This window comes from Rhinolophus sinicus, chromosome 9 (genome assembly GCF_057876585.1).
Source record: "Rhinolophus sinicus isolate RSI-liver-muscle chromosome 9, RSI-T2T, whole genome shotgun sequence".
Lineage (NCBI taxonomy): Eukaryota > Metazoa > Chordata > Mammalia > Chiroptera > Rhinolophidae > Rhinolophus > Rhinolophus sinicus.
Window position 1 is genome coordinate 21,539,276 of NC_142509.1, and position 26,581 is coordinate 21,565,856.

General features: G+C 50.5%; 1 protein-coding gene across 1 annotated transcript; it reads right to left on the minus strand.

The window, feature by feature from the left end:
• Positions 1–1,214: 1,214 nt before the first annotated feature.
• LOC109453419 (SEC14-like protein 2) lies at positions 1,215–25,134 on the minus strand. Its single transcript, XM_019743106.3, has 14 exons — positions 25,028–25,134; positions 24,697–24,720; positions 21,886–22,061; positions 19,655–19,730; positions 15,138–15,181; positions 14,716–14,775; positions 14,255–14,443; positions 12,934–13,029; positions 12,691–12,751; positions 12,202–12,285; positions 8,992–9,098; positions 8,770–8,909; positions 8,452–8,621; positions 1,215–2,793 (listed from the first exon to the last, which is right to left on the minus strand). Exons 3-14 carry the CDS (start codon positions 21,937–21,939, stop codon positions 2,663–2,665), a joined length of 1,212 nt encoding a protein of 403 aa, XP_019598665.1. The 5' UTR covers positions 21,940–22,061; positions 24,697–24,720; positions 25,028–25,134; the 3' UTR covers positions 1,215–2,662.
• Positions 25,135–26,581: the final 1,447 nt, after the last annotated feature.

Here is a 26,581-nt window from a genome sequence, read left to right on the forward strand (position 1 = left end):
ATACAACTGCTAAGTGGTGAAGCCTGGATTGACTTCAGAGCCTGTGCTCTTAGATGAGCTCGGTAAATGAGGCTGGAAGAGTGAATGGTGAGCATCCTGGCCAGGTGGATGTTTGGACTCTGGAGTCCCTTCCCTGCAGGTGCCATGTTCATCTATCAAGCACTGGGGTCTCACTGGGTCCGTATGCCCCTAGACAGAGCCTCTTGGGGGCAGGACCTTGGATGAATTAATGAATGAATAAATGAGGTCAGGGAAACAGGGTTGGGGTACAAGACTTCAGGGAAATGATCAGAACAGAATGAGGGGACTTGGCAGTTAGTGATTACTAAGGAGGGAGCTCTTCCCCTGCTGGATCTCAGTTTACTCATGTGAGCAACGAGTGCAGTTCTGTGAATCCTTTGAAGGTATCAGTGAGCAAAGACACAGCCATTATAAACAAGCATAGACAAGCAGTTCTGAGTTCAAATCCTAGTTGTTCCGCCTATTAGCTGTTAGTCACGTCTGTGAACAAATGAGCAGCTCACTTGTACTAGGCTCTCTTCTAAATGCCTTACGCGTATTATTTCCTTGAATATTTGCAACAAAGTGTAAGCAGAGTTGTTGCGTGGTACCCAGCAGGCTCATTAAAGAATTAGCTTTTATTATCATCAAGTAAAAATGGGGAAAATGAAGACCACAGACTCCCTCTTGAGGGTCCCGTTTACAGCCCTAGGCGTCGCTGTCTCTCAGCGGTGACCTCGCAGCAAGCTGGGCTTCGGGCTCAAAACCCCTGAAACATTGGCAGTGCTGGCGCGGAATTAGGAGACAGTCCCTAAGACCACGTGACCGTCTCTTCCCCGCCTCCCTTCCACTCAGCGCCCACTGCGGGCGCCGCGCGCGCTCGCCAAACCCGCATGTGTCAGCGAGCAGGAACCACCCGGCACTCATTGAAAAGTCCGAGTGGGCGGGGTCTCCGCCCGGACCGTGAAGGCGAACAGAAGTACCCTTACTGCCCTTAGCAAAGATGGCGGAAGACAGCCCACCAGCTGAGCCAATCAGGAGGCAAGTTGGCCTTTGCGCACCCTGGGAAAGTACACGCCAGAGGAGTAGAGGGTGGTTTCTGTGCATGCGCCCCGCCTATTAGCCGTTAAATGTTGTTGCTAGGTTCCTGAGGCAGAAGCTTGGAGTGATGGACAGCGAGGAGCGAGGCGGTAGGCATTGACTTCCACTCCCTGTGCACTGAACGTTGCTTTATTCATTGGTTAATTTTGCTAACAGAGCGTTGTAAACCAAAGTCGGGATGTCCTCCTGAGGGTTCTGGCTGGGCCCTTGCGGCCTATGACCCCCTCAGGACCGCGCCAGCCCTGTCCCTCCTCCAGCTCCTTCAGCTTCGCCAGACCAGCTCCCCAGGCTGAGCCGCCTTCCCATATTCTCTGCAGCCCAGGACGTGGTGTGCGTTTGCAGGACATAGGGTTGGGACAAGAGCTGTGGTTGCCTGCAGAGCCGGTGCCCTCCACCTCCTGGTCGCTGAGCGTCCCCATGGCCATCTATGGCTATCCCTGCTTGTCACCGTGGATGGAGGGGCCGAAGCTATTTGTGGCTGCCTCCAGCCCCTGGCTCTGCCAGATGCTGGCCTGGCCTTTGGCCTCCTGCCTGGGCAGCTTCCCCACCAGGCACTAGGAAGCCATGGCACCCACCAAAGGCCTCCCACAGAGATGGAACTGCCAAGGCCTTGTTTAGGTCAATCAGGAAGCAAGTTGGCGAGCACCGTGGGAAACAAACTGGCAATTGCTCTCACTGAGTTCTACTGTCTGGATCCCACTTGTCATTTTTGTGTAGGAGGCTCAAGTGGAGAGTTAGTTGAAGGGAAGCTGCGACACTGAAAAGGGCAGTGGAAGCATCAGAACACACCCATCCCCAGCCGCCCTTCCCAGAGCTGGGTTCCCTGGAGGTAATTTTCCTGTGCTGTGTTTGCATTGGAGGATAGTGGCTGGGTACCAAAGCTCACTGTCCCAGGAAGCTCTGAATCAATGACAATCATTAGTAATTAAAGAGGCAGCCAGTGGGCCCAGGAGTTGCTGAGGCTCTCACTCAAGATGATGGAAAGGCCTGCCTGTCTACCCCTGAGTGGGAAGATCTATGCTGACTCTTGGCCACCTCCTGAGACCTGAGGAAAGCCAAAGACCCATCCTCAGTGATAGGAAGTCTAGAAGAGCTTCTGAGCCCCACCATACTTCTACCAACCGGCTACCTTGTTACTCCTTATTATGATCTAGCCTTACACGTTCATTTGGCTGCAAGTTCCTCCCCTGCTGCTGGCTTCCCTGAAGTATTAAGTCTCAATCTCTCCCCTTTTTTCTAATTTCTTCCCTGCTACCACCCCATGACAACCCCTTCCTGTCTCAGCTGTCACAAGTAGGTGATGTGGACACAGCTTACAGGACAAATAGATCCTGTCACGGTGCCCAGCCCCTGGGGAATTCTTAGTAACCTAAATGGCAAGGAGACCACCTCCTGCTACTCTCCCGCTTCCTAATTTTGAGATGAAAGCTCCCCAGATCCAGCTGAGGTCTTTCTTCTGCCCAGTTTCTTTGGGTGTCAGGGTGCTGGAAAATGACTGCTGTAAGGGATAGAAACTGACAGGGAGACACTGAGGGAGCCAGGCCTGCTGTGGGAGGAGGCATTACTTTGGGGTGACTGACCCCAGCTCTTGTATCTTCTCTTCTGAAGCTTTGTCAGGAAGCAGGACCTCCACAGTGAAACTGACTTTCTTGGCATGAATGAAGCTGTAGGTGTTGTCAAACCGCAGGACATCTGAGGGGAGGCAGAAAACCAGACATTCAGGGGACATTCAGGGGATAGTGCTTGTTGTTGACTGAGCGAGGCTGTGTGATAGGTAATGAGGATGAAGGTGGTAGGAGCAATGGTCCTTCACCTTCTGCAACTGAGTCTAGCTGCATTGACAAGATGTTCACGGAGAGAAAACAGTATGACAGAATATGCCAAGTGCCAGAAGAGTGAGAGAGACACCCACATCTTGGAAAGATGTAACAGCCTGGAAAGAGAGGACTCTATAGACTGAAATCATATGAAAGGCTTTTTAGAGGAATTAGAGCTTGAACTAGGCCTTGAAAAAGGAGGATTAGAACTCATAGCTGCAGTAGTTGTTACAACAATAATAGTAACGGTAACAGCGGCTATTTATGTGTCGCAGCACTGGGTTGGTCATATATATATATATATATATATACACATATATATATATATAATTTTACTACTCAAAATAACTATGCTTTCAGCATTAGTCCTGTTTTATATCCTATAAAAAAGGAGGTCACTGTGTCACAGTGAAGAAGTGATAGAGGTGGAATTTCCCTCTGGTTTGCATTGCTGTCTAAAAAGCCCGGCCCTGTTCAGTTTCTGACAAAAGGTCAACTGCAAACTTTTTGAACTAGAACTTTATCCCATAGAAATTTAAATGGACAAAGATGCTCATTGCATCCCTGTTTGTAAGACTAAAAGTTTGGGAGAAGTCAAATGTTCAAAGAAGAATTGCTTAAAATGTTTATAGTGTAATATGTATGATGAAATACGGTTCAGATATTAAAAGAAAAGGGTTAGCTCCCTAAGAAGTGACTGGGAAAGAGTGTATCCTTAGGTCAAAGAAGCAAGTTGCAGCAATTTGTATATAGTTTGTAACATTTTTTCAATATAGATGTAAAAAAATTGTTTTGGCTTTGCTACTTGGTCTACCTGCACTCCCAAGTTCTCTTTGATGATACTGCTCAGGTGCTTGTTTTAGAAGGAAAGTTTTCTCAAATCCTGTGATGAGTTTTAAAATTTCAAAATTCCTTCAACCATACATTGAATGACAGATATAATTCCTGTGCATGTATACATGTGTGTACATGTCCTGTATATTGTGGCAATATGTAATGCTTCTAAAGGGATAGAAAATATTTGATAAGATAATAGATAAGACCTGTTAGGAGTGGTTTCTCTTTTAGAGAGAAAATGGGCATGAAGTTGACAGAAAAGGTTTTCTGGCCAAGGACTAACCCTTTTTTTTTTTTTTTTTTTTTTTTTTTGAGAAGTTGTTGCATTTCAAACACCCCTTCAACAGAACGTAGTGTGAAAACAAAAACACTAGCTCTGCCCCATCTCTATCCTGGTCTTGTCTCACTTTTCCCAGCCAAACAAAACAAAACAAACAAAAACAAAACCAGAAAATCTGTATATTTAATCCTGAGGCTTAACCTTTCCCCCTTCCTGTCCCTGGAAACAAATGCATACTTTAGACTGAGGGTAGACACACCACCATTCTTCATGGTGTGAAGTTAATATTAGTTATTCATTTTGCTCTCTGCCCCAGAGGACCCATAGTCCCTCTGGAAAAAGGAAAGCTTCCTCTCTGCCGAATGGCAGAGCCTTAGCAACTAGAGTCAGTCGTGCTGGAGAAATCTTGGAGTTCCTTGGACTAAGCACCAGGACTGAGATGCCTCTGTCTAGCATGATATTCTGCCCTCAACAACAAGAAAGGGGCTGTTCCAAAGAAGAGGTCCAGGCCTGAGGGGAGTGGAGTTCATGAACTGCTTGGTTCATTTTGACACCAGTCAGGTACTCACAGACTCATAGAGCCCCCGGAGACCCTCCAGGCGAGGGCTCCTTAACTCCTGAACTGACCCCCTTGAGCGTCTGATGCTTTCATCATCAGGGGAAATTGTCACACCATTTTAGATCCCCTGGAGCCCATCATGGAAAAGTGCCATTCGGAAGAGAGGGGGGGTGTATGGATGTAATCGTGCCCTCTCATGTATGGATTGGAAGAAATATACATTCTAAATTAGCTTCCTTTTATTTCTCCAGATAGATGATATTGATTTTATAATGATCTAAGTCAGTGGGTTATATTATCTGTGAATTTCATTTCTGAGTAGTGAAGGGGACATGAGACCCTGTTATAAAAAGGAGGTGTTTGGTTTAAGATTGACAATCACGGCTCTGGGGAGTCCATGAACCCCAGATTAAGATCTCCTGCTCTAGCTGACTCCCCTCATTTTAAGAAGGAAAGCAAAATCTAGTTATTTAGAGACACTTGCTCAGAACACTCGGAGAGTTAGGAGCAAAGCTGGACTCCGAAACCAGGCAGCCTGGTGCCCGACGGGGCTCTTTTCTCCCCAACGCTGCCTGGCCGTACTATTTAACCTTTAGTGTTTCAGGTCTTCTAGACTACGTTGTGCACTCCTGGCAAAGTCCAGATCTTTTTTTCTGAATCTTTTTCTTTCCCTATAGAGTATGCTACCTGACTCAGGCCCGCAAGAAATATTTGTTAAGGGGAAGAAAAGTGAAATCAATTCCGACTTTGTTCTTCCTCCTCAGTAGTTGAGGGCTCGGTCACGGACAAGAGCGGCCTGGGGAGAGTTAATGTGCTCTTGCCATTGGAGCCAGGCACAGTTTTCACTTCTCCACCAGGTGATTCGGTTCCGTTTTGCAGGGGGTTGCCCGGTTCTCCACGGGCATTGCCCTCACCCAGGTGAGCTTATAACCTAACAATGGGTTTTCTCTGGGCGCAGGTCTCACCTGAGACATGGCCTCAGACAACAGCTGATCCCACCTATTTGTCTTTACACCTGGGAAGGGAGCATGGACACTGCAGCCTGCCTCTGCTCCTCCTGGGACTGGACAAGCAGCTCCCACTCAAGGGCCCTGCAGGCACGTACTGTGTTTCCCCAAACATAAGACCTAACCAGGAAATAAGCCCTACCATGATTTTTCAGGATGACATCCTCTGAACATAAGCCCTCATGCGTCTTTTGGAGCAAGAATTAATATAAGACCCGGTCTTATTTTTGGGGAAACATGATATATGCTTCACCTGGGAATGGATCCAAGAAGAGCTCAAATAAATTTGGGATTTGCAAACCGAAGCCTGTTAAAAGCTTCACGCTCCTTTCTCAGGCTGTGTCCTTCAGATACTATTACGGGGTAATGCACGAAGCCCGCTAATGGTCTGGGCTCTGCTCCTGGCTGCATGATCTGGGGTAAATTGCTTCCCTGGCCTGGACTCCACTCTCCTCTGCCACCTGGTCATCATCTCTGGGACAGTCTACAGCCAAGAGATCCCGGACCAGGGTCCTAGGATTCTCTGTCGCCTCTGTCTCTTGGTGTCTACACAAGCTACTCTGTACGCGAGAGGACATCCCTTCTCTGTACCTCAGCTTCCCGGCCCAGTAAATAAAGAAATCCAAGCTTATGTGTACACAATGCTTTGTGCTCTGTGGATGACCGTATCTGGGCTGGGGCCGAGCCTCACTGCAGCTGAAGCGCACGGCTTACGCCTTCTCTCCCAGGACCTGGCTGCTCACTAACAAGAATACTCCTCCTCCCTGGAGAGCCATATGGCAGAGCATCTGTGAGGAGGGGGCAGTAGAGACCGAAGGCTGCCTGGCATGTAGGGAAGGACACGGAACCTGAGGTCGGGGTCACGGTGTGGACAGATACAGGCCAAGTTATCTATGGGGCTGGTTCAGATCTCTGGTGGTGCTGCTGTGGAAATGGGGCCCAGGGCTCCCCCCATCTCCAGCACTATCCCCAGGATGACCCTTCTCCCCCAGGTCTTGCCCTCATCACAGTAATGGTGGGCTACAGTGTGCTGGGTGCTCGCTGTATGCCAGGCGTTATGCTAAGTGCTGCATAGACCTCATGACATTTCCTCATCACTTTTCCCTATGAGGTAGAGAATTTGATCCTCACTGGAGCAATCGGGAAACGGAAGCTCAGGGAGGCTAAGTCACTTGCTTCAGGACTAGTCAGCAGGCAGGTCCAACGCAACCTGGTGATAAAGGCCTTGCGCTCACTGATTTTCCACGCCCGGCGCCTTGGCTCTGACAGAAAAGAAACTGGAGATTTGATAGGGTTTGTGTGTATATGGGTTTTCTGCTTCTAACTGTAGTATATGGTCGTTGGAAATAAATTGTATTTGCAGAACTACGGGAAGTCCTCACTTAATGTTGTAGATAGGTTCTACGACTTGAAGTGAAATGACCGTAGGTGAATGGATAGAAACAGTTTTACGACAGGCTAATCAATACAAACGAAGGGTTAAGATCTTTCTGGTCACAGACACATCACCAAATTTCGAAAGACCCAAAATACGTCTCATATGAAGCATTGAAATAAATGTGAGCTATACATACGTTTAAGAAAGATTAATAAAAACAAGTAAGATAATGATTTTCCAACCAGCTTATTCTAATTCAGGGTCACAGGTGGCCAGAGCCAGCTGCTCAGGACGCAAGGCGGGAATCCAGCCCAGACTGGATGCCATTCCAGCACAGGGCACACGCACGCACACACACACCCACACTCATTCATACTGGGACAACGTAGACTCAACAGTTCACTTCGCATGCACATCTTTGAAATGTGGGAGGAAACCAGAGTACCCAAAGAAAACCCCTGTAGGGAGGATATGCAAACTCCACACACACAGTGGCCCTGGCCAGGAATCCTTTTGTTTTCTCATCAACTTAATGAGACAACATTGGACAAAATGACGTTATCCGAGAACCTGCTGTAGTGTGAAAAATGCAAGCCCTCTATAAGCTTCCTACCCCAGAGGTAACCACCATTACAGGTAGCGTAGGTTCCCCAGAATTCTTTCCTGTGTATACTTTACTAACCCAAGTGAGTGTATACCATATATGCTATGTTTCATACTGTATTTTTTAATATGTATCAGACATCCTACATGTCAACTTACTCTCTTTAGTGGATATATTGTACTCCATTGTATGGATGGACCATAATTTATTTAACAAGACCTTTTTAAGGCCCTTTCATTTGTCAGTTTCCAGGTTGCTAGAAACTTCCTCGTATCTATGTCTTTGTGTCTCTGTGTAAATATTTCTGTAGGCTGAATTGGCGTAAGTAGAATTGCTGAGTCAACGGGAATTTTAATCGATGTAGCAAAGATGACGGAGTCAAACACTTTTCCAATGACTCTGCCATTCTTACTCATCTTGGGTTAAACTTCCTGTGCACATTCTGTGCCCATTTCTTGATCAACCTGGAGATGAGTGAGTCTCAGAGGGATTAAGGCTGAGCTTTTCGAGACGCTGCTTACTCTGTGATGCCTGTCCTCCCCCCGGCCAGTTCTGAGTCTCTGATGTGTGGGGAAGAATTCCCGAGACATGTCTGGTCACAGTGACAGACCTGGACCAGAAAGCAGACATTCGGAACCCCTGTGATCACCTAGCCCTGTGACACCTGTACTGGGTCAGATCAGATCAGAGTCCCACCGTGCTGGGAACCAGCTAGGTAACTTTCAGAAGGTCATTTCACTTCCCCTAGCCTAAGTTTCCTCACCTGTGCAACGTTAGCACTTCTAACAGCGTGGAGAAAGAGGGAAAAGAGGGATGTCACAGGCAGACAGCGAGGGCAGGGACTTTCAGCCACGACAGAGATACTTACAGATGCCAGGTTCGGTGCAGGTGAGGGACCCATCCTCAGGCACCAGGTGAGCATTGTACCTCTGGTTGGGCAACACCTCTGTCATCTCCCCTGCCTTCTGCCGTTCCCCCATCTTCGTCTTCAGGAAAATCCCAAAACCGATGTCCGAGCCATCTGACATGAACTGCCACCTGGAGAGGACATCCACCCATGGAGACATGATTTTGTCCGTGTGTACCTTCTCTAGGGTAACGTCACCAGGGTTTCTCCCACCCCAGCCCACCCTCTGGCACCTCCAGCTGAAAGGCTCCGTTTTCCTGGAAGGGTCCAGAACCCTACCTGAGGACACATCCGGGGAAGAGGATCTCATACTCCACTTGGTGGGAGGAACCACGGGAAATCTGCACAGTGTGCTCATACTGCTGCTTCAGTTGGTCTCGCACATAATACTTCTTGGGGATTTCACCCCCATAGTTAATCTAGAAGCAGAGCGTAGAGTCAGCTGGACTGTGCATTTGAGCCAGGCTTCCCTGGTCACCTCCAGCCCCTGGTGACCCATACCTTGGATTTGCACTTGGGGTCTCCATCAGGGTCAGTCATGGTGCCCCCATACTCCACAGGCACCTGGTCAGGGCTGACATATTTCAGTAAAACCTCCTTCCAGTTTCCTGGCAGAAGAGGTAAGGAAGGAGAAAGAAGGGTCACCACTAGGCAAAATTTCATCACAGCCCAGGCAGTCTACACAAAGAGGCAGAAACAAACCCCCTCTGCCCCTGCACACAAAACAGGCCTTAGGAGCATGTGACATGCACACAGCACTGCAGGGCGTTCAGGAGGAGCCATCACCCAGAGCACTGCCCTGCCCTGGACCAGGAATCAGGAGTCCTGGGGTCCTGCCCCCATTGTCTCTGGCCAGCTGAGTGGCTTTAGGCAAACCGCTTCATTCTGACCCTAGTTCCTCCTGCCCCAACACGTTATGGGGGAGTGAAGTGAACCAAGTACTTGAGAGGGTGTCATAAACTGTAAAAGTGCCCAACGCATAGGAGAGTGTGGTATCGCTCCCAGGAAAGTGATACAAACATTTGAAGTGCAGGGAGGAGGGAACAAAGAAAGGAGGGAAGGGCAGTCCATACAGAGGGAGTATGTGTGGCAGACGAGGGCCAGAATCCACAAGAACTGTCCTGGTTAGACTGAGCTCCATGACGGCATGACCGTGTCTCAGCCCCCACTTTCGCCCACACGTAACTGTGCTCATTCGTGACTTGTGGACTGAATGCATCACTCTAGAGTGACCCCTGAAATGGGTTTCCCAGCCACAATTTCACTTCTGCTCCAGGTTTTCAGGCTGTTAAGTTGCCAGTAAGTGACCTTTTCTTTTTTTTTTTAATAACCAAGCCCTTTCCTAACTAGGAGAGTTTGACTCTATTGCAGCCAATGCTGTGAACCATTTCTCTTCCATTCAAATTTCCTCAACAAATACCAGCCAAGTACAATATTTTGATACTGGAAACCTTTCCAATGCTGATTCTAGAAACCGTGTATAGGCGGCAGCTTCAAGTCATGGGGTACAACCCAGTGTCCTCTGCCAGTGGAGCTGGCTGGAAACCCACAGAGACTGTCCAGGGTCTCCCAGCCTCAGATTTCAGAGAGCTAAGACCATGCAACTCCTGGAACGCGGTGTCTGTGGTCTTAGGGTGATTTAATCTGTGCTGCTCAGCTCCACTGACCAGCCCTGAGTGAATGCCTTCCCTCCTCTGTTGAAGATCCTGTGCCTTCTCAGCCCGAGTCGGGTTTGGTTGAAAGAATTTCAGGTGTGGGTGAGAGAACAGACTGAACCTCCTCCACAGCCCTGCTGCCAGGAAACCTAACTGTCGCATGCTCACGGTGGGTGGTAGCAGAGAAGCCAAAACCACCAGAGCCTTTGCTCGGATTTTGTATTTCTTCCCCTCCCGCTCAGCTGGAGAGTTGGAATAAGGCCAGAGCGGTTCTTCCCATCTTACCAGCGACATCTCTTCCTGAGAGTCGCTGAGGCAACAAGCAGCAGAACTTGTTGCGAGAGCCAGGACGAGAACCCTGAAGTCCTGGACTTTCCAGACCGCCTCATTCCACTCCTAGGATTCACCAGCACACAGCTGGAAAATCTCCACTTGCAATGTGTTGCCTAAAGGTCAACATTCAGAAACCTTCCGAGTCCCCACCCCCAAGTTCAACTCTCGAGGTGGCCTCAAGCCTGCCCTGATCTACCTAGTCCCAATCTACCTCTCTCTAGCCTTTTCTCCCACCGCTCCACTTAATGCTCCGACAAAACTGGTTCCTGTCTGTCCCTGGCTGGCCTGATTCCTGGCATCTTCCTATATGGCCTCCCTTGTCGCCAGATGTTCTCCCCACTTCCTTGCGAACCCAGTCCCTGCCCACCTGCTCCCCTGCCTGCCTCCTCAGTCACTTCTCAGTCTCCCTGGTGGGCTCTTCCTCTGCCAGCCCTTGAGCTTGGATATTCCCCAGGGCTTAGCCTCTGTTTCCCTGTGCGTAGTCGTTTGTATCTCCTCTCAAGGTCTTAGCTGCTGCCTTTAACTTCCAAACCTCCAGGCTGGAGTTCACACCTAAGCTTCAGGCTCCAGTATCTCCAACATCTGTGTATCTCACACTCTTCAAACTCAACTTAGAGCTTATTGTTCTAGTTGTGTTCCTCAGTTGAATTACTTCCATCCGTGACTGCAATACTCTGTCGTGCATGCCAGACACCGGAGTCATTCTAGATGCTTCTTCCTCCCTTCCTGCATCTAGTCAATTGACTTCTGCTGTTCTACTTCCTAAATGAGTCCTTTGTCAATCCATCCTCTCCTGTCTATCCCTATGGCCACTGCTTCGACTCAAGCTTGCAACACCTATTTCATGGACTATGGCCACAGTGGGCAAACGGGTATCTGTCCTTCGTGATCTTGCCAATATGGTGTGTCTCAACTTAAAATCTGATCCCGGTCCTTCCTGCTTAGAGCTCTCCTTTGGTTCCCAGTGGCATGTAGAGTCATGTCCCGGCTTCTCAGCATCGTGCCCTGGATTCTCTGTGACCTGCCCCTGGCTCCCTCTTCGGTTTCATCCCTTGCCATATCCTTCTATGCCCTCTACAACTGCCGTGCCATGGTGTGTCAGGTCTTTGCTCAATGCTATTCCTTAAGTCCGACAGCTTTGCTATCTTGCTTCATCTGGCTGCCTCCTACTCATTCCATCAGACATCACCTCCTCCCTAGGTCAAGTGGGTTCATGGCTCCCTTCCCCAAGAGGGAGAGCACTCTTCAAGGAACTCTTGTCTGATTCACCTTTGCCGCCTTGGCACCTAGTAAGCACGCATCAAATAAAGTCACTTCAACTTGCCCCCAACTGAAAGCAACCTCTGCTCCTGTGACCTCCACGGCACCTCCTCTAGGCTGTTTCTAGCACCTTTTCTAGTTTTATCATAGCTTTCTCCCTGAAGGTCTTCTCACTCCTGTAAGCTTAACACTGTAAGCTCCTTGAGGGCAAGGACTGGCGGTTCATTCATCTTTGAATCTACAATGCTGAGCTCAGTACTTTCTTCTAGAGTGTCTGAGAAAAAGAGTTCTTATGAAAACAGACAGGACGACCCTAGCCCAGCCCCAGCTTGCTCCTGGGTCCCACTGCCACCAAACCAGCTAAGAAACCTTTGCCTTTGTGGCTGAGGTCATACCTCTAAAGCCGTCCCCAGTTTGGGCCACAGGCCATCCTGTGGAACTGAGAAGAGTCTGGGCTACTCACCCCCGAGGACCATGATCTTCCTACGAGTTTCCTCACTCAGGAAAGGTTTGACCAGGTTATAGGCCACAGGAAACAGCTTCGGGGCTGGAACAGAGACCAGGTGATGTGAGACTGGGAGCAGTGCCCTCTCTGTGTCTCACAGTGTCGTCTGCAGCCCCCTGTGTCAGGTCACATGTCCCCTAGTGCCGTGGAGCCCACACGGGCAGCCTCGGGTGTGAGACTCAGCACAGGCACCTCTCTGAGTTCCAGCTTCCCCATCGGTACCGTGGGTATAGTCAAGTGGGTATCGTCTTCCTGTCTCACCCGCTGGGTGGCTCGAAGGCAGTAATAAATCCTAACACTTTGTCGATTGGAACGTAGTCTGGATATGTCAAGGGTCCTCAGATCCCTTCCTTTGGCTCACTCTGGTTTACTCTCCTGAATCTGTCCCAGTAACTTCTTGAGCCCCTCTTTCCCATTTGGCTTCCTCATGGGGAGTTCCCAACTTACCTTTAATAACAAAAAGACGCTTCAGTGTTTCAGGGTAATTATCCTCAACCATGCAGAGAAACTGTGGAAACAAAATCAAGGAGCCCAGCAGGCTCAGACCTCTTGCCACGGCGAGAGGCCCTGCCTCCTCCCGACTAGACTCTGCTGCCATCACCTCACCCGTCCCACGGGGCGCCCTAGCAGAGGGGCCCACTCTCCCATTCTCTCACCGTCCCACCCTGCTTCCCCAGTCCTGCCCCTCACCTCTATGTAGGTCTCCACAGCAGGCTTCCAGAGATGCTTAAGGCCAAGCCCCTCGCAGTCATAAATCAGGGTGACGGTATCCACTCTCTTCCCTAGCTGCAGAGGACAGAGGAGCAGAGTCACAGCAGCCTGCCCCGCTGCAGGAACCCACCCAGTTTGGAGCAAATGCTGATTGTGTCATGTGCTCATATTGCAACTGGATCTGGGCAGGGCAGTACCTAGCGTTTTCCAAATGGAGATACCCTGTTTCCCCAAAAATAAGACGTAGCTGGACAATCAGCAATAATGCGTCTTTTGGAGCAAAAATTAATATAAGACCCAGTATTATGTTTATTATATTATATTATATTATATTATATTATATTATATTATATTATACCCGGTCTTATTTTATTGTAAGACCCGCTCTTATTTTACTATAATATTAATTTTTGCTCCAAAAGACGAATTAGAGCTGATTGTCCAGCTACGTCTTCTTTTGGGGGAAACACGGTCATCACCTCAGGCCGGAACTGTGTGGCCCAGAAAGTCACCCTTCCTACCTAGGTCTCTGTGTTCTCATCCAGTAAACCACTGGTTGGATCCCAGTTACATCTGAGGTCCCTTCTGATCTGCAGTTTGCCCTGGTGGCCCCCCTGTTCCTCTGTGTGCAGCACCACACAACGCTCCGTCCAAGGGGCCTTGTGCAGCCACCCATCTCGTCCTGGGCACAGATGCTGTCTGTCGACCCCAAGGGTGCATTCCCGTCTAATGCTTCTTTGCCTCCCCAGGTTTCAGGGTCCTTGTACACACTAAGCTCTCAGTGAGTATTTGTGGATGACCGTGTTGAAATGGCCCCAAACTTAATCCCATCGTTTCATTGGGTGTTTACACCTGCTGAAGAGGCAGGAAGGAGGAAAGCTCATGGTAGCAGCGGTAGCTTACTCTTCAGCTTTTTTCTCAGTAAGGAAATCAGTTGTCCTTATCTTGTTTTTAAACACAGAGTTAGAGAAACACAGAATCTGAGCTCATCCATACCAGTGACACCCAAATACATCTCAGGATGGGGTGATCCATGACAAAGATCTCACTGGTGCCCAGAGAAATGAGAAAAATCACCGTAATATACCTAGGAGCTGGCAATTGTTTTGAAGTGCTTACTTAGAAAATTAAAAATTTGGCAACATATGTCAGTCCCTAAACCGTTGAAATTTCACTGGTCAGGGAAATCCAAAGCTCCAGGCCTCAGCCCTGAAGATGTGCTTAGGTCCCTCTGCGATGCTGCTTCTGCCCGCATGCCTCTACCGTGATCAACTCGTGTGCAGCCATGCTGCCCACTCGCCTTTTCAGACTGGCGATGACACTCCTGCAACAGCCGCTCACAGTCCCGCATCTTGGTCTTCAGCAAGTCCTGTTTGGTGGCTGAGAGGATCAGACCCCTGGCATCCAGAGGTCCAACGATATCGTACCAGATGGGAGAGCCTTCCATGTCGTAGCCACACATGCCCCCAGTTAGGTACAGTTGGACCACCTGGGTAAAGACACAGAGCAGGCACCTGGTCAGCAGGCCCAGGGCGGCCACACCTTTCCTGTATCCCAGGGCCTTTTTCTGGACTCATCCGTCTCTCCCACCACAGCCTTCCCCTGGGTGCCGATGGACCTCCATTCTGGGAACCATTAGGGCCCACTTGGCAGTGTCAGACTTTTCTCTGAAAGTCCCATTCCCATAGACCCGGGACACAGACCGTGGGATTGTGGGCCTATAACCTAACAGAAGGGTGGGCCAGGATCGTCTGTCCTCACCTCTGGAGGCTGCCAGCTCAGGACGTTTTCAATGTCCTTTTGCTTTCGGAACTCCACATGCTGCAAACACACAATCAAGGCTTTAATCAAATGAAGGCAGGACAGGGAGGGCCCCTTAATCGTCATCTAGCAATGGGTGACAGCGTGAACAGACCACCAGACCACAGGGGAGTCATGAGAGGGCAACTGGCAGAATGCGAAAGAAGGCGTTGCCTATTTTAGAGGTCTCAGCAGAAGTAATTCTTGGCTGGCCCAGACCTGTGAAAGTTTGGTGTTTCCAGGGAAGAGAATTCACTAAAGCAGTAATGGTTGGCTAATACTCAGCTATGTCAGACAAGTCACACGCAGAAGTTCAAGCAAGGTGTGATTCTGACAGGCGAGCATGGAGGCAACCATGGGATTTGGAAACAAATGGATCTTACCTTCCGGAGCATGGCCTCGGACTTCTGCAAGTCAAAGCTTCTTGCTGTAACAGCAAAATTTGGTCAAGTTTAGGCTAGCAGACTGGGCAACCAAGGACAAGATTTCCCTCTTCCCATACTGGGGCCAGCCCCTCTGTCATGCCTCAGTTAACTTTCCGATCACCCCACATGCAGAAGCTAATATAAGGCCCTGCACTGAGGGCGTCCGGAGCACCACAGCCCCTGGAGAGCAGGTCAAGGTTCAGGGCAGGTGGGGGCAGCATTGCAACTTCAGAGTTTTACCCTAGTGAATGCAATCAGGTGAAGGGTCTTATCACCTCTCAGGGAAAACGAACCCTGGACTCCCTTATCACTTAGCCTTCCCCTTACACAAAGTTAATCTCTTCCACAGTCTAACATCCAGTCCTGAGAATTTGACCCACAGTTCGAAGATGAACACAGCGGCCCCGTAATCTGGCGAAAAACTGGCAGATAATCCCAGTAGGATGGGGGTGGGGGGTTGATCAGCTTCCAGTCAACATTGCCGTGTCCTCAAAGGACCCACGAATACCCCAGTGGGATACAGAGGGCCCTCCTCCCAGGGTTCCTGAAAAGTTTCAGAATTAAAGTTCACATGGGCTAACTCTATTTTATGCACGAACCCCAACAAGTTGTCTGACTCAAACTTGAACACAAAGACCTCACCACCCCCGCCCCCCAAAGCCACCTGCTCCCAAATAAACTGTTTTCATTGGCACTCAGACCTCATTGTTTTACTGAGTGGAGATCCACCCAGAGACACTTAGAGAGTGGTCGTGACCTCAGCCATGTGACCACCTTTCCATCACTGGCAAACTCTGTGCGGCCACCTGCGTCCCTCTTGCTATCATGCTGCCCCTCTGTGGATCCTTTCACCATTCCTCACAGCTTGGTTTCAAGTTCACCCAAAACCTTCCCTTTGGGTCTTTTCCAGTTGGCCATTGCTCCTCTTCAAGTGTGCTGTCCCCAGCTGAGCACAGCACTAGGTGTTGTCTACCATTCTCCAATAAAGCCTAAGAACTTTCTGGGCAATGGTCACACCCCGAACTCAGGTGGCACTTCGAGTCAGCTGAAACCCCTAAATGCTTTTCAGCAGTTCTGCTGCTAAGCTTCCATCCCATGTATTGTGACGTAGTTTTCTTGGCTTCATCCCTAACAGATTTCATCTTGTAACAGTCAGCTTCATTTTATCCTTTAAAGACATGTTGAGATCCAGATTCTAACCAGTTTTGCCACCTGACCTATGAACTGTCCCTCCCAGCTCTGTGGATTTGATCGACATCAAGATCTGCTTGACAACCACAAAACCTAGGCCAGATAGGCTGCCCTCTGGACTGTCACTGGTCCCTAATCACTGCTCCCCAGGAGTGGCCGAGCACATTGCCTGATTCTGCTATCATGAAATCCAGTCCCTCTTGATGCATGCGTGGTACATCAAGAGATTTGAGTGATGCCACGCCAGTCATCGGAGCTGGACACACATTTGCAGAACTGAACAGCCTTCACTCTTGGGAAGTTCCTTCTGACTGCCCTTTGATGTGCCATCTTGGCAGCATGGAAGATGCAAGGCAATATACTCTCGTGATAGGGGAGGTCAGCTGGACTGTGAAAGTGGCAATTCTCCATCGGAGGGGCACCCCTCACTGTGAGGAGAGACCTTATCTTCCAGAGAATAGGAGTGGAGGTGAACTGTGAGCCCCCTTATCTCAGGGTGGCTCTCCAGTTAACCCTTATCTGCCAGGGTCCAACATCCAGGGTCTTCTTCAAGGGCCCTCCCTGCATTGCCACTTGCCCCTGGCAGCATCTGGACTGGTCCCTCCCCATGCTCTGCTGAGTCAGGTCTTTCCAGGGCTCCTGCTGCCCTGGTCAGGGGCAGCTCAAAGCATGGCTCCCGGGCACTGCCCGAGAAGCCCACCTAGGAGCAGCTCTCCGGGGTTCTTATTTGATCACTTTCTAGGCCTGGAAAATGGGAAGACTCAGACCTGCTCTGCCCTCCATAGGGTTCCTACCACCTCCTTGTTTCTCTCTTGCCATCTGACCTTCCTTGCTGAGGTGCCCAGAGCTCAGCCAAAGTCAAAGGAGACAGTGGCGATGTGTGGGCCTGCTCTCAGGGCCTGAGGCCAACAGAAAACTGAGCCCACCAGGGGAAAGGGGGAAAGAGTAAGACCTCAGTTCACACTTCGGTTAGAGAAAGACATTCTGTTCGTGTGCACCTTGCAGATATTTCCTTTGGGACCAAAGGAAGAAAGAGAAAATGTTCCTTAAAATAATAATAATAATAATAAAGGCAACAAAAACCCTAACTGAAATTCATAGTAGAATCTGACCAGGCCTAAGCTCCTGCCCAGGAAATGTGAGGCACAAGTAAAGTGGAGATACTTCCTCTGAAATGGCACAGCTTGGTTTCAGGGGACCGCTGTGGCTTACTGGCGAGGATGCTGGCCTGGGGATCTGGGGCGCTAGGTTTCTGCCCTGATTCTGCTTCACATTAGCTGTGTGCCTTCAGGTAAGTGCCTCCCCTCTCTGAGCCTGTTTTCTCATCTGTCAAATGAGGATAACCACACTCTTTGATGTTCCTGCAAAGAGAGGGCTTATCCCCAGGACTGGAGAGTTGGGGGTGCCTGGGAAACCAGCTGCAGGGCCCCGGGCTGGCCTCCTCTTAGATAAAAGAGAGCTGTGCCGTTCACAGCTTTCTGAAACCACACTTGTTCACCTAACAGCAGTTCGTTCGGTAGTTTGTTTGATGATCATACAGCTGGACTTTTTTTTTTTTTTTTAGTTTCAGGTGTACAAAACAATGAACTAGTTAGACATTTCACCCTCACAAAGTGATAACCCCCCTCCCCCAATCTATTGCCCCTCTGACATCATATATATCTATTACAATTCCATTGACTCTATTCCCTATGGATATGGAATATATATACATATATATAAATGTACATATATATACACATATATATGTATATATATATACACACATTATATATATATATATATATATATATATATATATATATATATATATATATAAATTATAGTTGACATACAATATTATTCAACTTCAGTGTCAGGTGTACAGTGTAGTGGTCAAGCATCTACACTGTCCATGAAGGGGTCTCCCTGCACTGTTGATGGCATTGCAGATTGGTGCTGCCACTATGGAAATCAGCTGGTCTTTTAAGGCAGCACTGGCTTCCCACTTTCTCCACCTGCCCTCTTCTAGCTATAGTCCTTTGTCAAAGTCCTGGGCCAAGATATCCTCCAGCCCTGGATGGACTCCTCTGCCACCCCTGCCCTGCCCCTCCACCCTCTCTGGGTGGGCTGGGAGCATGGATGTACAGCTTTTCCAGGGACAGGGGAAATTGGCACTTCTAGAGGCCTACAGGGCCCCATGTAGCTCTCTGGCTGCACGTGCCCTGGGGTACCTGCTAGCAGCCCCTCAGAGCATGCCAGCTGTATTCAGTTTCTGCACAAAAAATGAAAATCCAGCTCTTCACCTGCCCCAAGACTCCTTGTGTGTATCTATAAATAAATAATCAGGCACGATTTGTACTTTAATTTTTGAACTATGATTCCACATCACAACTTAATCTCTGCTAATCTAAGAAAGTGGAATTTATTCTCTATCTTTTCTATGCCTGGTGATAAAATTTCAATTAAAAAAAAAAGTATGTCACAAGAACCAGAGAGGGTAGCACATGACTTGAAACACCGGGGAAGGAGAAGAGGGAAAAGAACGGAAAGATTTCAGGAGTTGGGGCATGGGGTTGACTGTGACCCTGATGCTAATAGAAACGTGTGCATTTGCCTCACCATGTGCCGAGCTCTGTCATGTCACATCTTGCAATAGGCAGGGCACCCTGTCTCATCCTGCTCTCTCAGAGAGGGTCCTAGGGCAGATGTTCGCCCCTAGCCCAGGTACCACAGCCAAGCTGAGGCACAGCTAGAACTAGAACTCGGGGCTCTGGAGTCTGCTGGTGGCTTGAGGGGAGTCTTGTCAATGTAGTTCAGGCTGAGCCCCCATGTTCCCCATGTACTCTGTCCCTTCTTCAAGCTGCCAAACTGCTGGCAGTAGGTGCCCTGCCATCCCAACAGGCCACAGAGGGGCCCAACCTCTTCCAGGAGCCAGGACTCTGGTTCTAAACTTGGCTGTGCCTCCGACTTCCCACATGGCTGGGGCCTTTCTCAGCTTTTCCTCAATCTGCTTCGCCAACTCCATCGGTAGAGCGGATGGAAAGCGTACTGGGCACTAGTCCTCTTTTTGCCTGCAGCTCAAGCACTTGTGTGACTTGGGGAAAATTACTTCACCTCTCCATGCCTCAATGTCATCTATCTAGTAGGAGGGTTGAGGTTATATGATTGCCAACGGTCCTTTTGGTTCTAAAGGTTGAATACTCCAGATGCTCAGATTACCAGGGCCAAGGTTTCCAGAGGGTGCCATTTTGTAACCGAGAACAAGCCCCTGCCACAGCCTCCCGCAGCCCCCCTTCCCTCACCTCGGAGCCAGCGCAGGAGAAAATAGTCATCTGGATTCGGCAGGATGGGCAACACATCTTTGACATTCTCCCGAAACTGTAGGGAGAAACAGCTAGGTGAGTGACAGGTCCCAACCTGAACTCCCTCTGCCCAGGACTCTCCATAGGGGCTTTTCGGGACCCATCTTGCACACAGGTCCACTCGGCAGACACTGGGCACTTGGGCTGCGTGGGGCGCTCTGTCTATCCCGCAGAGGGGAGCAAGGTGGCAGGAGGAGGTGGGAAGGGATTCAAACACTGCCCCTGCCTGGCTGCATACACCTCCACACTCCAGTGTGGCTGGTTCCTGTCTCAGTGAACTGTGATTACAGACGTTCTGGGACATGCCGTGGGAAAAGATGTCAGTTTACCAAGCATTCCTCATGTGCCCAGCACTGAACTTGGCACTTATCTTATTCCCACCTCATTCAGTCCCTAGAGCTATTACTGTCCCCATTTTATAGATGAAGGAATTAGAGCTCAGAGAGGCTTAATAACACGCCCAAGGTCAAACAGCAGAGCTGGGATGCAAACCCGGGTCTTTTCCAAGGCCAGAACATGCACTCTTTCATGATCTTTTGCCCCCTTAGAAATGGACTGGTGAGCAATGTGTTTCACAGAGCAAAGGGAAGGAAGAGTTTGATTCTGGCCGGGGCCAGGAAGAAAGTGGTCTCATATGACTTCATATAAAAAAAGATGACATTTGAGTTGGGCTTGAAGGACATCAAAGGCAGTAGGAGGAGGGCCATCCAGGTGGAGGGTACAGTTCCAACGGGAAGCCATGAAGGGGGGAAATGCAGGGAGTGCCAAACAAGGAAGAAGGACAGTGACCCCACCGGATAGCCACACCCACTTCCAACTGCTCACTACCCTGTAAGTGAGCACACCCGCTGCGCATGCCCTCCCCATACCTCCTGTTCCCAGCCACTCATCTTTCTCTAGTCACTGACCACAGGGGAGCCGCAGAGGGGATCAATGAGGACCAGCCACCTCTGCCCCTTGCTCAGGTCAGCCAGGGACTCAGACCATCCCATCCCCCAAACAGCTCCCAGACTCCCAGGTAAACTGCTCAATCCAGGGCCCAGGCATGAAGCCACCCCTTATCAAGGACCCTACCCAGCCCCTGGTTTCCAGTTTAATCACCACCTAATCCCTCTGTGCTTGACTTCCACTGCAGGTCAGCGGTAAAATCTGAAACCTCCCTATCCAGCCTCCCTGGGATGGGGGAGGCCCAGCCTGGGCAAAACCTTCATAGGGCTGGTGCCTCAGCCTCTTTGTCATGGCAGGAGACGTCTCTCCCCCTACTCTTTCCCAGCAACGGAAAACTGCGTGGCTGTGGAGCCTCCAAACCTTGAGTCTGGACCCCATTGGCTTTGGCTCCAAGAACAGTCAACCTACCCTCTCCCTAAGGACTACAGACAAGAAGAGATTTAGGTGGTAGGGAGGGGGTCCAGCCACCGAATTGTTGCTCCCTCCTCTGCCTAAGTGCCAAGGCAAAGCCAGGCTTACCTCTTAACTTTCTGAAGAGCAATAGCCCAACTCCCCAGCCATGGAGGGGCCTGGATTGCAGGACAGCGGAGGGCCGTCTCTGCTTAAACCAACCCCAACCCACAGGGTCTCGGGAAGTATCCCAGACTTCACACTGGAAGGTGCTCCCTTCCACAGCATCTGGTCTAACCTCCTCATTTCTGTTCATCAAGGAGCAAACAGATGTAAGGACTGGTTTTGCCCAAGGTCACAGAGCGACTTGGGACCAGAGCAGGGGTAATGGAAGTCTCCTAAGGAGCTGTACAGCGCCCTTTCCCTGGTGCCACTGCCCCTGCAAGAGGAAAACCTCCCGGAAATGAAAACAAACCTGGGGGCCCTGCTCCTGCCCCCGGGGCCCGGCTGCCAGTTCCGAATGAATGTTGTCTTTGTGCCCTGAGCTGCCTCCAAGGGCTTCCACTTAGAGCAACCACTTCTTCCCAGTGATATTTCCAAGGGTTCTCTCGGGGTTCGGGCCGGGGTGGCTACATTTCTCGGGGCCCCCTCAGCCGGCAGAGGGAGGAGGGGCGGGACGGGATCTGCCAGGTGCCGCGGCTGCTGCTCGCGCTGCAGCCCAACTGCCGGGGACCGTCGCTCGCCCCCCACCCAGCGCCTTCCCGGCCGGCTGCCGCCAGAGGGCGAGGACCAGGACCTGGCCGCGGCTGGGGCCGGGCCAGGATGAAGCTCACCTTGGCCAGCGCCTCCTTTTGCTTGGGATTCAGGTCGCCGACTCTGCCGCTCATCGTGGCTCAGGCTCGGGGCTTGGGGCGCGGCGGTTGCAGCAGCTGATGGAGCTTGGACTCGTTCTCTGCCGCTGAAGTCCCAGCCTTTGCCCGGGCCACTAGGCTGACCGCCAAGCCCCGCCCTAATTTAAAGGACCGCCAATAAGGATGCGATGGGGCGGGCCTCTGACGCGTCCCCCTCCGCCCTCCTGAAGTCGGAGACCAGACTGGAGGTGAGCAGGAGTGCCCAACCCAGGCCGGGGCCAGAGTGCATCCAAAGAACAAGAAATCTGGGTTCTGGTCCCAAATTTACTCTTAGCTCCCAGTGTGACCTCAGATGAGACATCTGAGCTCGATTAGTCTTAGTTTCCCCAACTAGGTACTGTCTATGAGCTCTTCTAAGATCAGGCCCCCATAGCCTCTCCTCCCAAAACAGCAGGGAGCTTGCCTGTGACGCTGTGGGAGGTCAGGTCCCCTTGTGCCTAGCCATTGCCCTGCCTCTGGGAACTATGGTATTGGCCATTTCTCTCTGGAGCCCTTGCTCTTCTGTTCTGCCATCGGTTTTGGACAACTACTGCCAACCCACGTTGGGGCCTTTCCGTGGTGACAGCCTTCACCCTCCACTTGTGGGCAGACAGGCTGAAGGGGAACAAGGAAACACAGATGGGATCTCCCCACCCAGGGCCCTGTACCCCGCCTCTGACCTTCTCAGCACTTCAAGAGTTGCTCTTAAGTTGCTCACACCCTCAGCCAGCATGGAAGAGTGCCTCAAAGACCTGGGTTGGAGTTCTGAACCCTCCACTTGTAGGACACTTTAGCAAGAGACTTCACCTCTCTGAATCCAAGCTTCTTCATTCACTCATTGGAGGTATTAGCTTGGTGCAAAAGTAATTGTGGTTTAAAAGGTTAAAAATAACTGCAAAAACCGCAATTACTTTTGCACCAACTTAACAGATGGTCTGGATTTCAAGTCAGCCTGAAAGGATACAGTGAGCGAATGTATGTAATTCACCCAATGCAGTGCCTAGTCCTGGGTTCTCCTCTGTGATCACTACTTCCTGGGTTGTCCAGCACAGCCTCCCTTTGCTGCCTGCCTGGCCAGGCTTCAGCCTCCGGGTGGGGAGGCAGGGTGGACTTGGAGGAAAACAAAGAGAAAGTCATGGCCCAATGGAAGCAGGCCTGCTATCTGCTTATCTGCTTCCCCACCCCCTTCCCGGCTCAAGCCCAGGGGCCAGAAGAGTTTGCAGGTAGCTGCAAGTCCTGCGTGCCCCAGTCACAGCCTCTTCCCCATAGAAAGAGCCGTTTCCTCCTTTCAGGACTCCACAGCCCTTCCCCTCTACTGGGGGTCCCCTCCCCTCCATTCTAATCCGACCTCCACTGTCATGTGCCTTGGGCCATTCTTTTCTTCTGCTGTGTGCCAGGCCCTATGCCCTGTTCTGGGGACCCATCCTGTCCTCCCACAGATAAGACACAGGCACCTAGATATTCAACTAGAATAAAAAGGCCAGGTATTTGTCACAAGAAGAGGCAGCAAGGACCTGGGAGCTGGTTTAAAAAGGGACAGTTTGTTTTGGGCTGGAAGAATAGTCGAAGGCTTCATGGAGGGAGTGGCATTGGAGCTGGGCCTTACAAAGTGGGGTGGGAAGGAAATGGAAGGGAGATTCATTCATTCCATGGCAGCTCAACGACATGAGCAAAATGTTGGTGGTTGGTGGGAAATGTGGCTGCATCTAGAGAGGAGGGGAGAGTAGGAGGAGGCAGGGAGGATTGGCAGAACCTTGATAAGGCCTTGCTTAGCGGCATCTGCCCTGCTGGACCATGAGGTCCTGAGGCATAGGGGCTTGTTTTACACATCTCTGAAGGCCCACAAGCCCTCTACTCCCACCAGAGCATCTTACACATGGGCTGTTCAATAAACATGTGCTGAAAGAATGCAAGAAATGCTCCAATAGGCACAGAGATAGGTGCTGGGGGAACCCTGACTGCATATAAACACAGATCCTTCAAGTATCAGGCAGCTCACTTCACTTAACAGCTGTGGAAGCTAGGCCCAAAGAAGGCATACATTTCCCCAAACCGTTAAGTGGGAGAGCTTTGCCGGTACCTGCTGCGTGGAAGGCGTTCAGTCACACCCTCCCTTTACTGCCTAGAATTAACGCAGGCAGAGCTAAACCCAGGAGCCTGTGGGCACCCCACCTCCCAGAATGCCCCACCTCTACACTTATACCTATAAGAGAGTAGAAAGCACTCTGGGGTAGAAGACAGAGGCAGGCTATAGCAGACCCATTCAAGACTTGGGAGGCTTTCCTTCTGCACCTGTCATGGCCTCCACCATAGAATTCTTCTGCAGGGCACAGGTTCAGCCCTGTGGCTGACAGTCCGCACCCCACCTCTGTGAAGTGTTTTCAGGCAGTCCCAGCAGTCTTGCCCTAGTTAAAAAATCATCAGCTTCTGGTTTAGGGCAGGGCATGTCTGCAATCCTTGCTGGATATGTGGCTGAGATCTTTATTTAAGATCTTTCCAGGGGCAAGATGTTCATTTCAGTGTAGAGCCTACTCAAAGGAAAATAGAAGAACAACCTTTATGTTGCATTGGCACTTTACAGTTTACAGGGCACTTCCAGATCTAGCTTTTCACTTAAGCCCATGTGGGAAGGTCAGGTGATTTATCGAGGAATCTGAGGGTAAGAGTGCATGTGGAGAGTTGAGACTTGAACCCACATTCCTGGCTTCTGGGCCATAAGTTGCCAGGTACCTGTGGGCCAGGGCATGGACTTACCTGGGAGCTGCATGCAGAAGCTGCCTGGGAAAGCACAAAGAAAACATTTACCCAGCAGAAAACAGTCCCCAGCTCCAACCAACTGCCCCCTCTCACCCCCGCCACTACCTCTCCAGGAATCTGGCGTTACCCACAATAAAGACCTAAGTAAATTCTGCCCTTCCCAGGCCCGTGGCTGCCTGCTTCTCCTTCCTCCACTGAAATTTATCTACCTCCAATCCACTATGGAACAGCTAGTTAATCTGATAATATAAATCCTAGAATAATAATCTGGTAAACTCCTTCAAGCTTTAAAGGTTATTAAAAGAGGGTCCCTCCTGCCCATCCTCACCTTTTCTCTATCTCCCAACACCTGCCCCACAATTCTCCATCGCCGCTAGGTGTGTTGTTCCTCTGCAGTGACTCCCTGGTTTCTTGACTTCCACTCAAAGCCTGCCCCCATCTCGTCCATCCCCTGTGGCCTCGACTGCAGCTCCTCCCCTTCGCACATGCTCATTTCAATAAGAGAAGCTCCATGCTGTCTGTCAGAGGCACCTCAGCCTTCCTGCCTCTGTCCAAGTTGCTGCCCTTTCCTATTTCTTCCTGCCAGATACCCCCTAGCCTTCAAAACCCTGATCCAATGCTGTTTCCAGGAACCTCTCTCCTTGATCTACCTAATCCAACGTGACCTCTGCCAACTAGTAGCCTCTCTCTTCTGAACTTGACACTGACTACTTTGTGTTGTAGTGGCGACTATCTGGCAACTGCCTGGCCCAACAGGAAGAGCCCAGCCTCAGGGTCAGGCAGGCGCGAGGTGAGATCCAGGCCCTGCCGCTTGGCAGCTCTGGGACGGGTGTGCTGTTCTGCGTATACCTTGCTGCGCAAGGTAGTATGAACGGCTGAAAACAGGCTGCTGGAGCATAGAGATCTAGGAGGAGCCTGAGCTGACTGTTCTAGTCTTAGGAGTTAGTGCCCTGAGGTTGAGATTCCTCTGGGAGGTGGCTTCAGGCACAAGCAGGAGCATTGGACGGTGAATCCAGAGCCAGGGCTTTAGGCAGAATTCTTGAGTGAATGGCTGCAGTCACTGCTCAGCAGTGAGCATGTAGGGCCTCTGCAGGGTGGTTTGTCCTTGACCTCGGGGCCTTGGACACCTATTCTCTAAAACAAGGGCATTAACCTCGAGATCAAAGGCCCCTAGGTCCTCTGTCCTCTGATTCTGTGGTGTCAGCAGGAAAAGGGTAGTGCAGAGATTAGTACAGTGAATAGAGAGTTGGAGGGAACAGTCTTTTAAACCTTTCTGCAAATATTTGTGGAACACTCTACTTCCACGGGGCCAGGACAACAGGAACTCTCTGGAAAGCCGTTGTGCTTGCAGGAGGCCCTGACTCGGGCCTCCTTGCCTCCTCCCAGCCCTGCCATGTGTGGCTGCAGCTGCCTCCAGTCCTTTTCTGACAAAGTGGGGAAGGAATGAAGAAATCTGAGCTACCTGGGACTGCATGGCCTGGACAGCAGAGGTGACAGCAGCAGAATGAGGAAGCACCTGCTGCCTCCTCCTGGCGGCCCAAGCTTCCACTTGTGACTGGAACTGAGAGCCAGAACACTTTATTATTATTATTGGGGAAAGGGAACAGGACTTTATTGGGGAACAGTGTGTATTTCCAGGACTTTTTTCCAAGTCAAGTTATTGTCCTTTCAATCTTAGTTGTGGAGGGTGCCGTTCAGCTTCAAGTTGTTGTCCTTTCAGTCTTAGTTGTGGAGGGCGCAGCTCAGCTCCAGGTCCAGTTGCCGTTGCTAGTTGCAGGGGGCGCAGCCCACCATCCCTTGCAGGAGTCAAACTGGCAACCTTGTGGTTGAGAGGATGCGCTCCAACCAACTGAGCCATCCGGGAGCTCAGTGGCAGCTCAGC

Excerpts from the sequence above, each read along its gene's own strand:
- LOC109453419 (XM_019743106.3), bottom strand. The coding sequence starts at position 21,939 with ATGAGCGGCAGAGTCGGCGACCTGAATCCCAAGCAAAAGGAGGCGCTG. Across the intron at positions 13,030-14,254 it reads GTCATCGCCAGTCTGAAAAG|CTAGGGAAGAGAGTGGATAC; the intron begins GCGAGTGGGCAG and ends TGTCCTCTGCAG. Across the intron at positions 12,286-12,690 it reads GCGTCTTTTTGTTATTAAAG|CCCCGAAGCTGTTTCCTGTG; the intron begins GTAAGTTGGGAA and ends TCTCTGTTCCAG.